We start from the raw sequence: 18,224 nt of genomic DNA on the forward strand, positions 1-18,224 counted from the left end.
GCTGGACGCAGCTCTTTATGTCCACACACTAGCTATGAAAATAGTATTACTGAAATTTTTACATGCCAGTATTGATATAGGTAAGGTGGGAAGTGTGTAACCTGGGGAAAATAATAACCCCAAATATATATATGTTTGAGTCATTGTGGACAGCTTGCTAGAAACTTCAGCTCGGTGTTCAGCAGCAATCAAAAGGGCATAGAAAATGTTAGGACTTAAAAAGAAGTGAATTGTAAGCAATGCAGAAAATATCGTTGTACCCCTTTATAAATCTGTGGTGTTCCCACATCTTGAATACTGCATGCAGTTTTGCCCCCCCACACACACACACACCCCTTAAGACACACCCCCCTTAAGAAGGATATAGGAGAACTAAAAAGTTACAGAGAAGGGCAACATGGTTGATAAGGGGCATGGACAGGCTTTTCTGTGAGGAGAGACTAAATGGGCTAGGACTTGTCAACTTGGGAAAGAGGCATGATAAAGGTTTGCAAAATAATAAATAATGTACAGGAAGTCGATGGGTATGATCTCATAATACTAGAACTAGGAGACATGCAACAACATTATTAGGTAGCAGGTTTAAAACGAATGGTATATAATTAAATTGCGAAACTCATTTCCACTTAGTTTTGTGGAGGGTAGTAGTTTAACCTAGTTCAAGAGGGTACTAGACAAATTCATAGAGGAAATTCCCATCAGTAGGTATTATGTGGGAGACATGGATGCAGCTCTCCTATGCCCAGTCTTAAAGACTCCCTTCTGCACCTCCAGTTCAGCTTCTGTCATTACCATCATCTCTGCTAAATGAGCAAGTTCTGCAGGCTTCCATGTTCCATTCTTCCATTTGCTAACTTCATGATGAGAATAGACTTAAACTTTACTCTGAAAAATAGGCCTGCAATAACAACATTCCTTTGGAGGATTCACTGGTTATTGTCAATGGTCCCCATTCACATTTTCCCATCTCAAATGTTATGTATGTCATTTACAAAAAGAAATAGTCTTTCTCACTGCTGGATGCTTCACCTGGAATCAGAATCAAGCTGGGTTTCCTTCTCCTCTAACATCCTTATAACAGGTTGGTCTGGCCCTTCAAGAGGGGACAGTCAAGCCTGTTGAGAAAGCCCAGCTGGGGGGCTTTAGGATAATGAAGTGTCCCACTGAGAGCTTAAAACACCAAGGGAAAGAGCAGCAAAGGAGCAAACTGAGGGAACAGGTTGCAAGCTGGATACAAGCTGTGAACAGGACAGGCTTGTTCCAGGGAGGGGCCAGGCTGTTGTGCAAGGGCCAAAGCCAAAGGGCTCCTCCTTTCCTAGTGCCCAGAATAGGGCAGAAGGGTTTGGTAGTTGTTCATTTGGCCTCTGGTTAAAGACTACTTTACTTGGAAGGATTAGCTGAGGAACTCCTCGGGGAGCAAAGCCCACCTGTAGAAACCAGCAGGCTAGACAACCTACTTATAAACACATGTCATAAAGGTTCCCCAGGTTAAACAATGGGGTTTTATAGGCATCCCACACAGCCCCATGATCTTCAGCATTAGTTGTGAATTTCTTATCTTTGTTACACTCTGAGGAATCACGCAATTATGTGCCTGCACAATTTTGTGCATAAAAGTATGACCCAGCATAATTGCATAATTTTGCATAATTTAATCTGGGCAGGCTCTGTGCCTCCACTTCCATGGGGCTCTCAGCACTCCAGCTGGAAGCTCCATGTGGAAGCACTGAGCCCGGTGGCATGTAATTGGACAGCTGGTGAGGTGGGGAGGGGAGCTCCTGCCTGCAGGAGGGATGGGTAGGTGTGATTGGTTGTGGGTGAGTGTGGGCCCCCGCCACACATCCACATCTTCCCCACCTCCCATATTGCACAGCCCAGGCTGGTGGCAGCAGAAGGAGGCAAGCCCTTGGGACAGGATGTACACAGCAGCACAGAGCCTGCCTGGCCCAGCCTGTTGGTGCATGCCTTCAAACAAAACCAGGTTGGCTCTGTGCCAGCACATGAGGCTTGCAGCACTGCAGGTGGGAGTAGTGTACCATTGCGCTGGGCTAGGCCAGATCTGACCCTCCATGTGGGGCTTGCTGATGGAGTGCTGGAAACCCCATGTAGAGACACAGAGCCCACCCAGACCAGTGGCACATGGGTACTGCCTCCGATGCGGTGAGCCTCGTGCTGGTACAAAGCCAGCCTGGTGTGGCCTGAAGGCACATGCCAGCAGGCCAGCCCAGGCCAACTCTGTGCCGCCATGTGCAGCCCCCAGGAGCAGCGTGCCACCAGGGGGCTCTGCCTGCTGCAGCCATGAGCACCACGAGGGCCTGTTGCCTGCTGTTGCCGCCAGCAGTGGGGGCTATGCACCATGGGGGAGGACAGACAAGTGGCGGGGGGGCCTACAGCCACTCACAAAACCCACATCCACCTAGGTGGGGTTTTCAGCACAGATATTAAGAATGTAAGATGAAATGTAAAAAAAAAAAAAAAAATTTAAAGTAATTTTGCATAATTTTGAATTGCTCTGCTCATAATTCCCTGGGGTGCATATTGTGCATTACAGAGCTGTATTCATTCACTTGTCTGTGGTACCCAGACTTATTCCCTCCTTCCTGTTTCCCTTCCTCCCTCCCCCAAGTTACTTAACTTAAAATCTGTGTCTATGTTTGTATGTATGTATATACACATACACTCTCACTCAGATTAGAGTCTAATATTTTTCTTCCTTTGCTTCTGCCTCTGAACTTCATCAACAATTCTGTTCTGCATAGTTTCTTATATCACCTTCTCCAATGCAATACGTGAGTCTTCTAACATGCTTTAAGTATATGACCAACATCATGCATGGTTTTTATCTTCCTCCAAGGGAGAAGTGCATCCATTAAAATATTTTTGTTTTGATTCTTTTGTAATTTAGAAAGAAATGCAGCAAAAAAAGCTGGAAAAGGTGTCTTGCACTTAAAGTGGGAATTGGCAAGGTTTATATAGGCCCTTGGTTCATATGGGAAATCATTCCACCATCCTGGCCCAGCCCTTGAGAAAACAGGTTGCAGTAAAGATGATCTTTATACATACTTTCACTGTACCAGAAAAGTAGAATCATTGGCTCCAAATATGGCCCTTTCTCTTCAGTTGGATTATATTTTTCAGTTTCAGAGGGCCCGTCTGTAGTGCCGTTTTAAAGCACTTTTGCCATTTTTAGGGCGCATTAAAAATAGTGACTTTAAGCTAATTGCTTTATGCAGTATCAAATTTAGGCATGAATAGTTAAGGCACCTTAAGGGACATGTAGATGCCTTAAGGCGCCCTAACGTTATGTAGGTTGACTGAACGGGCTGGAGCTGAAACCGCAGGGCCTCGCGTTGCTGCTGCCAGCTACCAAGACGAGAAGCAGTGGGCGGTGTTCTCCAAGGCGCAGATGCTGGAACTGTAGTGGCAGTTCTGGCAGCAGCAGTACCTGTTGATGTGCTGACCACTGAATGTACATGGGGGCACAAAAAAAACAAAACAACCCAAGTCCTGGCACGTGTGAGCAGGCCAGAGAGGAGCAACAGCTTCACATGCTCCCTGTGTTGTTGCGAAGAACTGTACCATGCAGAGGCAGGCATTGTGCCCTCACGTGTAGTCATCAGTTGGCACACCTAGAGGTACCACCACTGCCAGAACTGCCACTCCTGCTCCAGCATCTGCGCCTTGGAGAACAGCACCCACTGCTGCTTGTTCCTGGCAGTGCCCAGCAGCAATGTGGGGCCCCGCAGGCTGGCTCTGGTTGGCTCTCAACTGACGCTGGGGAGGGGGCTGAGCCAGTCATGTCCAGGGGGACTGGAGGATCTTACCCCCTCTTCCAGCACTGGGTTGCACTGCCCAGCTATGATGCAGCAGGCTGCAGGGGGCTGTCCAGGGTGCTGCCCAGGGCAGGCTGCAGGGGGCTGTCCAGGGTGCTGCCCAGGGCAGGCTGCAAATGCATTTGCCTGGCAAGCCACATTAGAGCTCCTTAAGGAGTGCACGTGTAGACATGCACCTAAACTTGGACTAAGGGGCATTAAGTTTAGGCACATGTAAATGTACGTGTAGACACACCCAGAAAGCATTGTCTTGGGGAACAGAATGTCTGTGCAGAATGACGGAATAAACCGGCCTCGCCTGCAGCTGGTGCATGAATGCAGTCTTTTTAGAAGTGCAGGCAGTGCACCTCATGTTAGTCATTTTCTCTCAGGCAAAATCTATGCGTGTTTGTTGGTCTCTGCTTGCATCACCCAAACGGGTAATGAAGGCTCCAAATAAACTTCAGAACCAGCACTGAAGAAGGGGAAATAGAATGATGTTGCCAAGACCTTTGACTCTGTTAGGGCAGTATTTTGGGTAAACTGTTTCCTCTTTCTTGAAGTCATTACAATATTGGCCCCTCTGCTGTATATGTTTTTCTCTGTACAAAATGGCTGCTCTATCATTGTTGTATTTTGGATTAATCAAATTATGTCAGTTTCATAGTGCATTGTAAGGAAATAGATTAGTAATACTGGTCAGACCCTGGAGCATCAGGAGTTTTCTCTCTCTCCTTTTTCCGTCTGAGAGACTGAAGGTTTCTTGGATGATATCCTGTGGCATAGGCTAAGTACAGACATTCAAAAAGTCGGAGGAGGAATTGATCTAAGTTACATAGTTTAGATCAGTAGCAAGTAGAACACCCATTTGCCCCGTGGTGGGGGGCAGGAAATCTTGGACCAGTTTCTGCCATTTTTAAACCAGTCTATGTATGCCGAACTTCTGTTTTGTTACAAGTATTTGATCACTTGTTTTTTGATCACTCGTATGAGTAAAAATTAGGGACCAAATACATGATTTTATGGAAGTTGTGTAATTGGCAGTCTTCCATGAAATAGCTGGTTCCACATGAAAAAGTGTGGGAAATCAGCCATGTTCAAGAAGTCAGCAAAGAGCTGGCAAAAAGCTGTCTACTAGAAGGGCAAGGGGAGGGGGAAGGGAGCAAAGAGGAAGAAAGGGCAGACTGCCCATCTTCTGAAGCCTGCCAAAAGTCCCTGTCTCCTGAAGTGGGACAGGGGAGGAGAGATGACAGCCGGAGCAGAGCAAATCAGAGACTGAGTCCCTGATGTCAGCTCAGTCCAGGAGCTGGTCACCTGCCTGCCTCTTGGTTTACTCCTCAGCCCGCAAACTGGGGCCAACAGCATGTGGGAGGGAGTGTGCATTGGCAGGTGGCCCCTCAGCCCATCAGAGGTGTGGGGGACTCGCTTCACTCCACCTTCAGAATGGCAACCCCAGCCATGACACGGCTGTGAGATCGGGGGCCCTGGCCATGTTACAGCTGTGTAATTGGCCGCCAGAGCTCATAAATTTGGTGGGTCTCTAGTAAAAATGTAATGTCTGTACCTGACCTTAAAGCTCAGTGTTTTGGTCAGAGACTTTTGGGAGCTGCTCAATGCTTTTTCCAAATGGGCATAAGTAATAACAGTAATAGTTAAACAATGCTGAGCTCAATCTTCTTCAGCTTTCTGTTTCAAAAGATAAAGTAATATCTTACATGTGAGAGATTTTCAAAACTATCTGAGAGTGAGAAAAATGAGTCCTGTTGACTCAGGCTCCCAAGTCACTTAAAAATTTTAGAAAGTCCCAGCCCAACTGCTGGTGTGCTCATTTTAAAAAGGATTCAGACTGAAGTAACTTTTGAAAATGGGACTTTGTGGGGGCTTACATTATTTTTGTGTCTTTACAGACCACACCATTTCACCTTTGTTGCATATATTTTTATGTATGCATAGTTTTTCCAGGGATCTCATTCTTACCTTAAATGAAACGGGAATTGGGTCAGATTTTGAAAAAACCAACACCTAGTGGTATTTTCAAAAGCACTTGGTCTCCCAGCTGCAGAGTCGTAGCAGAACAGCTTCACACATGGGGCAGCACCAAGCTACTACGGTGTGGATCACAGCAGTACACATTGTAGTGGTGGCTCACCTTGTCCCCACCACTCCCCAAAGGCGGTGCACAGGCAGCTTCCCTGATTGTTGCCCCTCAGTGGTGCTACTGCCTGGGTGGTAGGTACATAGATGCCTCTGAAAATTCAACTACACCCCCAGAGCTTTGCTAGATGAGTTCTGTCCTCTACAGGATCAAGCCTAATCTGTGTCGGGGAGAACTAGGAAGTTAACCAGGATGTAAACACATTCTATTCATTGTTCCAACAAGGAGAAAAACGTAAAACAGGTTACATGAATGGAAAGACCCATTTGAATTGCAAACAGATTAACTAAGTTCTCAGTATGGGCAGAGTAAAAGGAGGAGGGAGAGACTCTTCTCCCCCCACCCACAAAAAGTACAGTTAAAACTTTGACAAGATACTTTCTATCTGCTAATTGGGTTAATATTTCATAGCTTTTAAGCAGGATAATCAGACCTTTTTAAAATTCTTTTTTAGATCCAAAGTAGCATGAATTTATGAACACATGAGCTGTGGCCAGATTAACAAGTATACTCACTCTGGCTGCTTTATAATGCTCCAATGATGCAAAACAGCCAGATATCCTGCTTCATGAGCAAGTTAAGCCTGTGTCTTAGAACCAAGCCTAAACAATTCTTCTCATTCCTGCGTGTCTTATAGAGCCTGATCTATAGTTCACTGACATGAATGGAAAGACTTCCGTGACTTCAGTGGACTGTCTGAATCTTTAAAGAGCTTTTACTTTGAAATGCTTCTTGTGGCACATTCTGGCAAGTGCCTTTAGCTAACAGTACTAAATTTATAAAGGACAAAATACAGAATATTGACAGATGAAAAACTGGTAGGTCAATATCTACCTTGCAGTGGAGGGAGATTCATCCATGACTGTTTTTAAGGCAACTGTCTTAAAGTCCAGGTTCTCTTAATTAAAGGGGTACCGTCATGATTTGAGGCAGTGAATTTAGAGTTTCTTTATGACAACCCAAATATTTTTGCACTGTGCCAAGCATTACCAAGCCAAAACATGCAGTAATCTTGAATCTGGACCACCATCACTTCCTCTTCCTTCTCCTCACCTGCACCTGCTCTACAGTGCACTTAAGAGACATTTTCAAGCTTTTCTTTGCAACCTTAAAGACTCTTGTCTGTCAAAACCTGAGATTTCCCATCATCATTTGTCTCAGGAACTCAGTCTTTTAAATAAAACACTGAAATTGTGAGGTTTGTGATTAAAATCACAGGTGTTGACCTAATTGACGCAGATTTGTCTATCAATTGTCAAATGTATAAAAAAAAAAAGCAAGCTATGTATAAGTTGCATTTTAAAGTATATTTTAAGATTAATAATGTTAGACACTCAGACACATGCTGGTCTAACATTTTCCTGGCAGACTCTCAACCTAGTGACTCCCTGGGCATGTTATAAAACTTGTTTCTCTTTTCTGAGTGAGGCTGAGACTATCCTGAGAGTTCATAGTTTTTAGCGACTGTAGTGTGATTTAGATGAAATGGTTAGGTAAAAGGGGATTTCTGGAGTATTAACTTTTGTATAATTGGCCTTTTATAGCGTGCTCAGGAATGTCTGAAGATGAGGTGCTCTTGTTGTGAAGTAAATGTTTAAAGTGAACATAAATTCATTTTAAAAAGTAAATTTTGTTTAAAAAAATGTGGAGTTGAAAAGAACATACTAATTTTTGCAGTAGTTTTGATGCACGTAAAATGAGATTAGACGTGTTAATGGAGTCTAGAGAGAAAACTTCATAACTGGAAAACAAGTTGAGAACATTTGGAGAAATTCAATAAATATTGTGACTTCTGTTTCATCTGTCTGGATAAAAGCTTGGATGTAGTTCATGAATGCAAAGTTCAGAAAAAGGTTACATAGTTGCTAGGAATGGCTTGTGTCCTCGGGTAATGAAGAATTCAGGTTTGGGCATTTATTCAACCATTTTATGTGTAATAAAGAATAATAGCTCCATCCTTGCAATCCTTACTGTAGTGACTACTGCAGTTTACTCTCACATGAACAAAAACTAATTTATTGAATAACAAAGGCTTGCAGGATTAGTTGTAGACCTAGATTCATAGATCATAAAGAGGCTCATTGGTATTGTTGTTTAGGGAACATGTTCCTAAAAAAAAATGAGAATGCATGTTCCAGAAATATTTACTCTTTTCTTTAAACTGCTCATTTCAAAGGCAGCCCACTGAAGGTCGATCCCGAGATGGAGGTTTGCGTCTTGGAGAAATGGAACGAGATTGCTTGATAGGTTATGGAGCCAGCATGCTTTTGTTGGAGAGACTGATGATTTCAAGTGATGCCTTTGAAGTAGATGTCTGTGGGCAGTGTGGCTTGCTGGGATACTCTGGCTGGTAAGTTGACTTTTTTTTTTTAAATGGCTTTCTATTTTAATGGCTTTCTATTTCATGTTCCTCCTTCCCCGTTCTCCTTCCATGTTCTACCCATCCACATAAAACAAAGCTGTTGAACCTTAAATTGGGTGAAACAAACTGACTAGCCCGCAGTGAATACATCTACAGGACAATGCATTGCACATGCTTTTTTGTTTTTTAAAGTAGGCAATAGTTAACAGTTCTGTATATTTTAATGAATCTATCAATGACAGCATAGGTCTAAAAGTGTTACTCACAAGGCTCAAAAGATTGGTACCAGGATACAAAGCCTTGCGAGTGCAGAGCTAAATTCTGTCCTAAATGAGATAGATTCAGAAAGTTCAAGTCTGGCCTTCATAACCTGTTTTTCAGACTAGATAAATATCCATGTCCCAAAATTGACATCCTAATTGCCACCTGGGTTGGCTATTTCAACAAGGCAGGCCAAGGTTGGACATGGATGCTCTAACAGCTTATCTACACACTGTCTGCATGCCAGTTTGACAACTGAACTAAATCAGTTTTATTACAACTGCTCTAGTCTGGAGTCTCTCTTAAATCCATTTTAACGTGTTAAGTTGATTGGCTTAGCAGCAATTAATTGCAAGGCTGTTTAAAGTAGATTGTATCCTTGCACGGAATTGAACTGATCTTTAACTACATGGATTTAAAATAACACCTCAGTTAAACGAGTTTGATTTTGTGGGCATATCAGGGCTTAGCTATCCAAATCGTTAGCAGTGCAGTGAAGGGAAGCTTCTACTGTTCTGCAGACCATTCTCTAGACCAGTAAGGCTCAACCTCCAGCCCATAGGGCTGTCTCATCTGCCCCTCAACTCTCCCCAGGGGTCCAGAAAGTTGACAGTAGGGGACTGGTGGCAGTGTTAACTGCCAAATTTCTGGACTTTTTGAGGAGCTGCACAGACAGGGTGACATGGCCCTGCAGGCTCGATCACCAGTCTGCAATGGCACCAGCTCATTGAGTCGCTCTGGAGTCAGGCTGGCATGCTGACCGTGTGTCCAGGAGCTGTGGGCTGGGCCCATGCCACTCAAGCAGCCCCTGAAACCAGAAGGTTGGGTACTACTGCTCTAAACTATCTCATGAGACTAATTTTTTTTTTTGCTTCACAAAGAGGGCAATGGGATTTTTTTGAGAGAGAAAGAAACAATGTTACATACTTCTAAAGTAGGGATGCATTTTTTTTGGAAGGCTCTTACTTATATAGAATATTTGTATCCTTTTGTGTTCTGCCTCTTGTGTAGTAAAATCACCTTTTTTTTGGTTACCACCTCACTGGGCTTTTTTTGCAAGTAATGAAATACACACACCCTCCCATTTTGGGTTCCTAGCTGTGGAGGCTCTTTTTATGCCATGTATTCTAGCTTCTTTGACAAATCCCAGAGTAGAGAGGTGCTAAGTTGTGTTAGGCAGAAGGCTGAAGTAGCAAAATGTATGTCTCTCTGAACTAGTTACTTCCCTAGTGCCCTCTAACCCTAAGGCCTACTGTCCATTCCCAGGAGCAGCAGACTTCCTCGGTATGTTTCTGGAATCCTGACCCTGCTATTACACCTCCAGCTGCATAGCTGTTGCTTGTCTAAGAACAAGATAAAATAAGGCTTTTCCTTTCAAAATAAGTTGCTTCCAAATCTGCCAGTTTTCAGCTGTTTTTCTTTAACATGCAACAGCCCTTCAGTTTATTCACAAATATTTCACTTCTTTCAAAGATATAGAAGAAAGGTCCTGCTGGATTCTTCAGTCATTTCTCCATGTGACACCACCCTGTGGAGGAATACATGTTACAAACTCACTCAGTCCATATTTATTTTTTCTAAATACAGCATATTTTCCTATTCAGTAGTAGGAGCAGAAAATAGTTGGTCTCCCTCTTCCTAGCTTGTACCAGTTTAATGCAGCACAGTGCTTTTGGAGGAGTTGATAGTACTTTGGTCCCCTACTGATGTATGCTTGCCATTGCCAGGGGACAGACTCTTGAAATGAGTCTGAGCGACATTTTCTTCCAGAACTCAATTCCAAGACCCAGGGGTGACGGCCCCTGTAAAATGAAGCACACCAGACAGAACTGTACTATTATTAAAAATTCAAGGGAATCTGTTCTTCATTTTAGGATAAAAAGTGATTCCCATTTAAAAGAATGGGAGCTACTTGCTTTCTGATTGGGAACATCAGATTCTTCATCTTGCTGTTTGGATGCTAGAGAGACCATCTAGCTTGATATGAGAGAGGCTGTGTGTGTGTGTGTGTGTGTGTGTGTGTGTCTTTGTTTGTTTTTGTTTTTCTAAAAAAGCAAATGCTCTCACACTGACTAAAGAGTCCTGCTGGCTCAAGTTCTTACTCAAGTCTTTGTGGTGCCTGTAAAGCTGACGGATTATGTCTTTGCAGGACAGAAATCATTTAAAGGAGAATTGGACTCTCCCCTGTGTTTGGCACAGGGAGATTACCTACTTCTCTGGAGATCTTCCAGCTTCTGCTAGAAAATCCTTCAAGTCTAAACTTTAGCCAGACAAAACAGGCTCATCGACTGGATGCAAGACTGCAGACAAAGACCTGATTGCATATATCATCTGTAGTACAAACGAATAATTTACCACGGCTGTTTTACTGACTGTGTTCGTGTATCTGATTCTGTTGATACCCAACATACATCACTAAATAATCTGCAGCTGACCTGGTATTAACTTCCTTGAAGACTTAAAGTTTTATCATTTTAACATGGAATCTCACAGAATAGACCAGAGGTGGAAGAATGAGAGAGAGGTGAACAGCGCTTATCTTCGGTAGTTCTGTAGCTGTGGAGTCTCCCCTGTGTTGCTGCATCTTGCGTGACATCTATCTGAGCTCTGCCTCTGTCAGTCTGATTCTAACCAACTGTCTTGTTCTTTACAATTTTTTCTCCAGTTTGGTTTATGATGTTACTGTCTTACACCTCCTGGATTCCAGCCAAACACAGGTTTTATCCTACAGACATCAGCACCATTTCTCTTCCTCTCCCTACCCCCAGTACTGTACATTTGGAATTGGATGCCAAAACTCTTCAGAACAGAGCACGTCTGATCTTGTGAACTCTTAATTCCAGTTGCCTTATTTTTCTACTCTGCCTTTTTTGTTATACTGGATTCAGGTTACCAGAAATACATCTTTGCTAGGCATCTTTGAAGTTTGCCTGTTTCTTTCATAATAGATTATGGATGAGGGAGGAAAATTTTAAAAGTAAGACTTGCTAGTATGGGAGTGTGCGTGCAAGAGAAGATGTCCTTTTTTGTCTCGGTGTCAAAGTTTTCTTTCCTGTGCTGTTGTGTCCAAAACTAGAGAACACCGTTATTTTGTCTGCTGTTACCTTCTGAAGGAGCAGCTTCAGTCCTCTGTCTACCTAAGCCGTTAAACAAGCATGTAACCTTAAGGGGCACAAAGCCAGCTGTGCATCTCCCTCAGTGACTTTCTTTTTCAGGTGCTGTCTGCTGTTTTTGTTTTGGTTAAATCAGTATTTTTGGGACATTCAGAATCCCTTTTTTCATACCTACATGTATGTACTTAACATGGGCAGCCTATTCACCCTTCTGAAGCTACCACAATACTTGTAGTAGATAACTTCAGCACTGCCCAGCCACAGCAAACCTGGCCTTCCACAGCACCATACAGTTGGTTGATATTTCTCATGCCCAGTATTATTTGAACTGTTCTTCTGATTGTGCTTTTGGGACCTTTTAGTTATGCAACTCAGCCCTGAAGCTGTCAGGCCTTAGAAGACCATCTTAGCATTGTCTCATCTTTTACATCTTCAGTTGTGGCTGCACATGGAGGTGGCTGTGTAGCTAGGCATCCCTGTCTGCTTGTCTTCCAAATGTGCCCTAGGAACTTGTCATATGGAAAGAATCCAAATAATAAATAATATTTGGGGCACGTTGGTGAACCAGTGGTATGTGTTGTGACCTGCTGAGCATGGAACCAGAGTTCATTTTCCAGGCCCAAGACCTTGCTACGCAGGCAAGGATATGTTGTTCTGAAGGTAGCGCCTTTATTTCTCAACAAGCAACTTCTTCCTGCTTTTTTAAAGTACTGAATTGAAATCTACATATGCAGATGTAGCCTTTGCTGTTTGGCAAACGTGATGGTTGTATAGGAGTTCTTGAAGGCATTTGAGCTTTTAGGGACTGAGAAAACTAGTGGAAACCTTTTAATGCTTCAAAAAAATAGTTAACGGATCCCTTGTTATGTGAAAAAACAGTTTAATCAAATGAAGGGTTTTGTTCAATTATCAAAATCTTTCTATTTACCTTTTGTAACAAAGTTTTATGGCACTTCTGTATATGGTGAAATTTCTCACAGAGAGGAAGAGGTGTTCAAGGCAATCTAATTCTGTGAAAAGTAGTCTGAGGGAAGTAATCAATAGTGGGTAGTTTCAATTAAGCAATCCTCTGTATCCTTCAGTGGCTAGAGTATGTGGCCCTATAATGAGCATCATAATGGAAACCAAGTAATTAGAGGGATTCAGACCTTCTGAACTGGCTTTTGTCAGTGGTGCAGACATTACGAAAGCATTGCTATAGGAAAGCTTGTAGCAACAACACATTGTTCTGTAGATAATGCTAAGGACAGTAGTCATAGATTGAGGAGATGGAGAAGGGTTCAAGTGTTTGGAGTAATGTTGTAGCCATGATGTTCTAGGAAATATGCAAGAAGCAAGGATTTTAATGGGGGATCTCTTTTATTGGACCAACCACATGGTTAGGAAAGATTTAGACAAGCTTGCAGGCTTCAGGTACCAGACAAAAAAAGATCACCCGCAAAAATCCTTGCCTTCAAGGCAGAATGCTGCTCTGAGACACAAAACTTGCCTAGGGTGTTTCACTTGTACAATTCATTTCTTCAGGGAAGTAATATTCTGTTGTCCTCTGTGGGTAGATCATTGCAGCTCTAAATTCCCAGCAAAGATTGATAGAGAATAAAACACTTACTTTAGGTTGTTAATTCAGTACCCAATATTAGCAGTCTTACTGTTGTGTGTGTGATCCCAGTGGGACCGATGACTGTTCCAGTGAGCCAGGTTTGTTCTTTAAGCTGAAGGTTTTCAAGACCCATAAGAGACCATAAAATGTTGGAAATGATGTTAAAATAACACCTTCAGAGTATATGAAAATTTACAGATAAAGATGTTTATCAGTGTACCAGTTTAAACTTTGTGTAAGTGAATGCAATTCCCGTTGTACTAAAAAGCTGTCTATTCGCAAACAGGCTAAAATTGGCTATGTAAGTATTTGTATCCTGTGTTCATGTACTGCCCATCTCTAAACCTGTACATTTTCCATCTAGTATTTACAGAGATTCTACTGCTTGGTAAACACAGATACGTGGCGAGCTGTAACATATCCCCATGCTGCTCTGTGGGATGCCATGTTAGTCTCAGCTTGTTGTTCCCATTCTAGCTGTAAGGTGCCTCTTCCAAGTCATTCCAAAAAAGACCATGTTCTCTTGCCTCTCTTGAACCCCATTTCATAGCTGTAGCTCCTCTGGCCCTGATTCTGGATTGGGCAGTAGCAGAATAGTCATGTGAATATGGCATGGGTTATATGTGACTGCTGCCATCCTGTGTGACCAGCTGTTGCTATCTTAGTATCAGAAAATGGTCGTTGTTCTCGCAACTTTGTCTCAAACCAGAGGGTGCTTTTATTTTTAACTACAGCAATAGCTGAGCTCCGTTTTCTTTAAAACACCATTGGCTTCACCAATCCAATGATGTAATAGTAGTGGCTCAATCAGGACAGTAAGTCTCAGGAAAGAGTTTGGTATTGTATCTTGTTAGTGAATTTGGCTAGTTCCAAAAAGCTTGCATTCATTCAGTTTCCAAATCAAGCTGCTTCTTCCTGAATTGGGATATTGTAAGTAAGATTGTGGTCCAGTGGCAGAGTACACTAAACTATAGAGTATGTGACAGTGAGGGAGCTGTGATTTTTTTTTTGAAAACCAGCAGGTCACAAACATCATCAATATGTGGTACAGATAATTCAAGAAAGGAAGAGTAACTCAGTTTGCAAGACAGGTTTGGCAGACGTTGGCTCTTGGAACCAAAGGGGTGATCTAGTTCCCAATGAGGTCACTGTCAGAACTTCAGTTGCTCTCATTGGTCCTGGCCTCAATGTCATTGGGTTTTGGAGCAGGCCCACTGATGGCACAATCAAGCCCTAGTGACTAAGCATTGACTTACGAATGTGAATATTGCTTATAGGCTTGTTCCGTAATGCTGAAATGAATAAGAATTTTGCTAAACCATCATCAAATGAAGAACTTCTAAGATCTAATGAGCTGAGGCAGGTCAGAATTTGAACCTAAACCCCAGAGGATGAAAAACTGGAGAGCCTGATACCAAAATCCTAAATCATCCAGTTTCCTCAGTGTGATTTGCTTTCTTAATGTTATTAAGCAGTAGAAGAAAGAAACAACATGGAAGCCAAAGGAAATGGGAAAGTGATTGTTTTTGCAGAAGTCTTTAATTCTGTATGGTGGTTCAGTGTTTAAAGTAAAAGTAAATGTTGAGTTTTAGTGTTGGTTCTTGCTTCCATTTGGAGAAGGATAAAACATGGAATGATGAATTATATGATACTGGAAAGGCTGTTGAGAGAAGGGTACTATTTTCAAGCTTATAGCAGTTCAAAATGCTAGCTACACAAATGTATTACACTATATATCAAACAAAAGAGAGAGCATGGCTCCCAAAATTCTCAGATCCCATTATCAGAGTGACTAGTGAAGGGATTATTTAAATGCCATTTCACTAGCCTACCATCATAATTGTAGTCTACACTGCTTTGGCTGCTTGCTTGTTCTGGAGTGCTTGAGGAAAAAAATGCACACCATAGAATATCAGCATGAATGGATTTGGGATGCTTTGGTAGTGCAGAGTAAGTCACATATGTAAAACAAAACAAAACAAAAAAACCCTAATGCTGGGAGGTTTTTCCTTTTAGCATCTTATCCTTGTTTGAAAATTGTGTGGAACAAACTGAACAATTTGTTCCAGTTTTTAGAAAATGTTTTATTCTTGTTTTAATGTACTGTTGTTTCTTGAGTGTTGGTACTTCAGTGTGCAAGGGTTACATAGGACTTCTTCCTGCAGGGTACTGAGCATTCTGGTTCTGATCTGGCAGAACACAGGCTTAGCTCTTCAGCACCTGAGTAATCCCGTTGACACCAGTAGAACCATTCAGGGGCTTAAAGTTATCATAGCGCTCAGTGTTTTAAATACATCTGGACAGAAGATCCACATGACAACATCTTAGGAACTTGCTTGTTTATAAACCACTACTGGTTTTTTGGTTTTTTTTGTCTTTATCCTTAGGTGCCATTACTGCAAGTCCTCATGCCACGTGTCATCCCTGCGCATACCATACGCCTGTAAATTGTTATTCCAAGAGCTTCAATCTATGAACATTATACCCAGGCTAAAATTGGCCAAATACAATGAATGATCAAGTTCAAAAACATGAACAAAATGAAGACCCATATATATATAAGTGGAAGAAATGTTCCTGAACACAAGTGACTCTTAAAACCAAGGGAAAAGAAGAAATACTTGACTACATGATTTCCCACCCACTCCTGTTTTAATTTGGGTGCAGTGACCACGCTGAGAGCACAAAGAGCAATCAGTGAAGACTTAACCAGCTCTGAATAAGGTGTGCAACAACTGTAATATGGCCCTGCCCCAGCAAAGCGCCTGCATACCTTTCAAGAATGAGTGTTGCATGCTCAGTTATGCAGGTGCTTTGCTGTGGTAGGGCCAAAAAATATACTAGGCAGAAGTCACTGCCTTGTGCTGAAATGGTTAGTTTTATTTTCCGCATCGGTGGGATGTGAATGAGGAATAAAAATTTTCAAAGATACTGTATGAGTCTGTTTTGATGAGCTAGTGTTAACGTTCTCAAATCTACTGTGCTAAGTGTTTGTAAGTACAAAATTTCTAAAGTATCATTGTTGCTGAAACATTTTGCTACAACCATTCGACAGTTCAGCATGACTAAAGAACTGGAGTTGGCAGTTCTGAAGAACTGAGTCTTTTTATGAGAGAACAAAGAAAAGCAAGTAAAGAGAGAGAGGACTGAGGTGTGCATACACACAAGGCCAAATTCTACTTTCAGCTGGGCATACTCCAGTTCCAGTTAATTTTGAGAGGTGGTGTCTTGGCAGAATCTGGCTTATAAAGTCAAATATTTAATTCTATTGGGCACATCCAGACAAGCGCGCATGTGCCTCTTGCCCTGCCTCAAACCCTTTGAGGCGGGGCAAGAGGCACATGTGGGAATAAAAAAAAAGTTTCCCTGCACTTCAAGTTTGCAGCGCGGGGACAAATTAGACCCCTAGATATCCAGGGATCTAAAAAAACTGCTCCTCAATAGAGCGAAGCAAGGCACGGTTCAAGATGGTGCCTTACGAGCCAGTCCTCCAAAAGAGACACTCTGGTTTTGGCCAGAGTGTCTCTGGTGTTCCTGCTGCCCCCGGCACTGTCCAAGGTAAGTTGGGGGGGTGAGGGGTGGCAGGGGAATGTGGGGGGGGTTGGAGAGTGGCAGGGGGGATGTCCCTGGGGCTATGGGGGTGAGGACCTGGCCCAGATCCCTACAGCTCACTAGTCTGGCTTTGCACCAGAGTGGGTCACGTGGCTCCAGGAGGCGCATGTGCCTTGCGGAGCCCTGTGACCCGCTCCGGTGCAAAGCCAGACTAGTGAGCCACATGGGGCTGGGCAGGCACAGGGGGCAGAGGTGGGAGCCAGCCCTCAGGCTCAGCCCACGGTGACAAGACCAGCTGTGGCACACGATCCCTGTGTGCCGTGCCGGGTCCTGCTGCCAGGCCAGGCCCTTCCTATAGCAGCAGGAGCCAGCCCGGCGCATGGGGACTGTGTGGAGCTGAGCCAGGTTCTGCCAGCCCTGGGGCTGTTTGTGTTACCCAGCTTCTGGGCGGCACGATCTGCCCGAAGGCCAGCAGGACTCGGCTTGGCTCTACATGGTCCCTGTGTGCCGGGCCAGGCTAGGCAGCATGAGCCATGCACTGCTTGTGCTGCTTGGCCTGGCCTGGCCCAGCGCGCAGGGACCACGCGGACCTGAGCCGAGTCCTGCCGGCCCTGGGGCTGCTTGTGCCAGCTGGGTGGCCCAAACAGCTCCAGGGCTGGCAGGACCTGGCTCGGTGCGGTCCCCACATGCTGGGCCAGGTCCTGCCCCTATAGGAAGGGTCTGGCCGGGCTGCATGGCACGTGGGTACCGCATGCCGAGCCGGGTCTTGTCACCGTGGGCTGGGCCCAGGGCTAGCTTCTGCCTCTTCCCCCTGTGCCTGCGGGGAGTGGGGGTGAGGACCTGGCCCAGACCCATGTGGCTTGCTAGTCCAGCTTTGCACTGGAGCAGGTCGCAGGGCTCCGGGAGGTGCAGTTCCTGTGCGCACCTCCTAGAGCCATGCAACCTGCTCCAGTGCAAAGCTGGACTAGTGAGCTGCAGGGATCTGAGCCAGGTCCTCAGCCTCTGCAGTTGTGGGACATCCCCTCTGCCACCCAGCAGAGCAGCCCCAGGGGCAGCAGGACCCAGCTGGGGCCCACATGTGGGGACCATGCACAGTGCCGGATTCTGTCACCATGGGTCTGGTTCAGCCATGCTGCAAAGGGGCCCCAGGACCCCTCTGGGCCTGGCGCACAGTTCCCTCATGCTGCACCAGGTCGGGCTGCCAGGAGACCAGCCCAACTGGGCAGCAGGAGCAGCCCCAGAGCCGGTAGGACCTGCCTGGGCTCAGCGCATGGTCCTCCCACTGCTGCTGTTAAAGGTTAATTATGGGACCTGGGTGGGGAGCTGTGGCCCTTCAGAGTGGAGCTGGGACCCTGGGTGGGGGGGCATT

The 18,224-nt window shown here is 44.3% G+C and overlaps 1 protein-coding gene across 1 annotated transcript in view; it reads left to right on the plus strand.

Moving 5' to 3' along the window:
- Nucleotides 1–16,234, plus strand: part of POLR3B (RNA polymerase III subunit B) — a 132,874-nt gene extending 116,640 nt beyond the window's left edge. Inside the window, exons 27-28 of the mRNA XM_019543900.1 lie at nucleotides 8,144–8,317; nucleotides 15,691–16,234. Coding sequence (XP_019399445.1) covers nucleotides 8,144–8,317; nucleotides 15,691–15,820 — 304 coding nt within the window. The 3' untranslated portion in view covers nucleotides 15,821–16,234. The remainder of the gene's footprint in view (nucleotides 1–8,143; nucleotides 8,318–15,690) is intronic.
- Nucleotides 16,235–18,224: the final 1,990 nt, after the last annotated feature.

This window comes from Crocodylus porosus, unplaced genomic scaffold (genome assembly GCF_001723895.1).
Source record: "Crocodylus porosus isolate Cpor-Errol unplaced genomic scaffold, CroPor_comp1, whole genome shotgun sequence".
Lineage (NCBI taxonomy): Eukaryota > Metazoa > Chordata > Crocodylia > Crocodylidae > Crocodylus > Crocodylus porosus.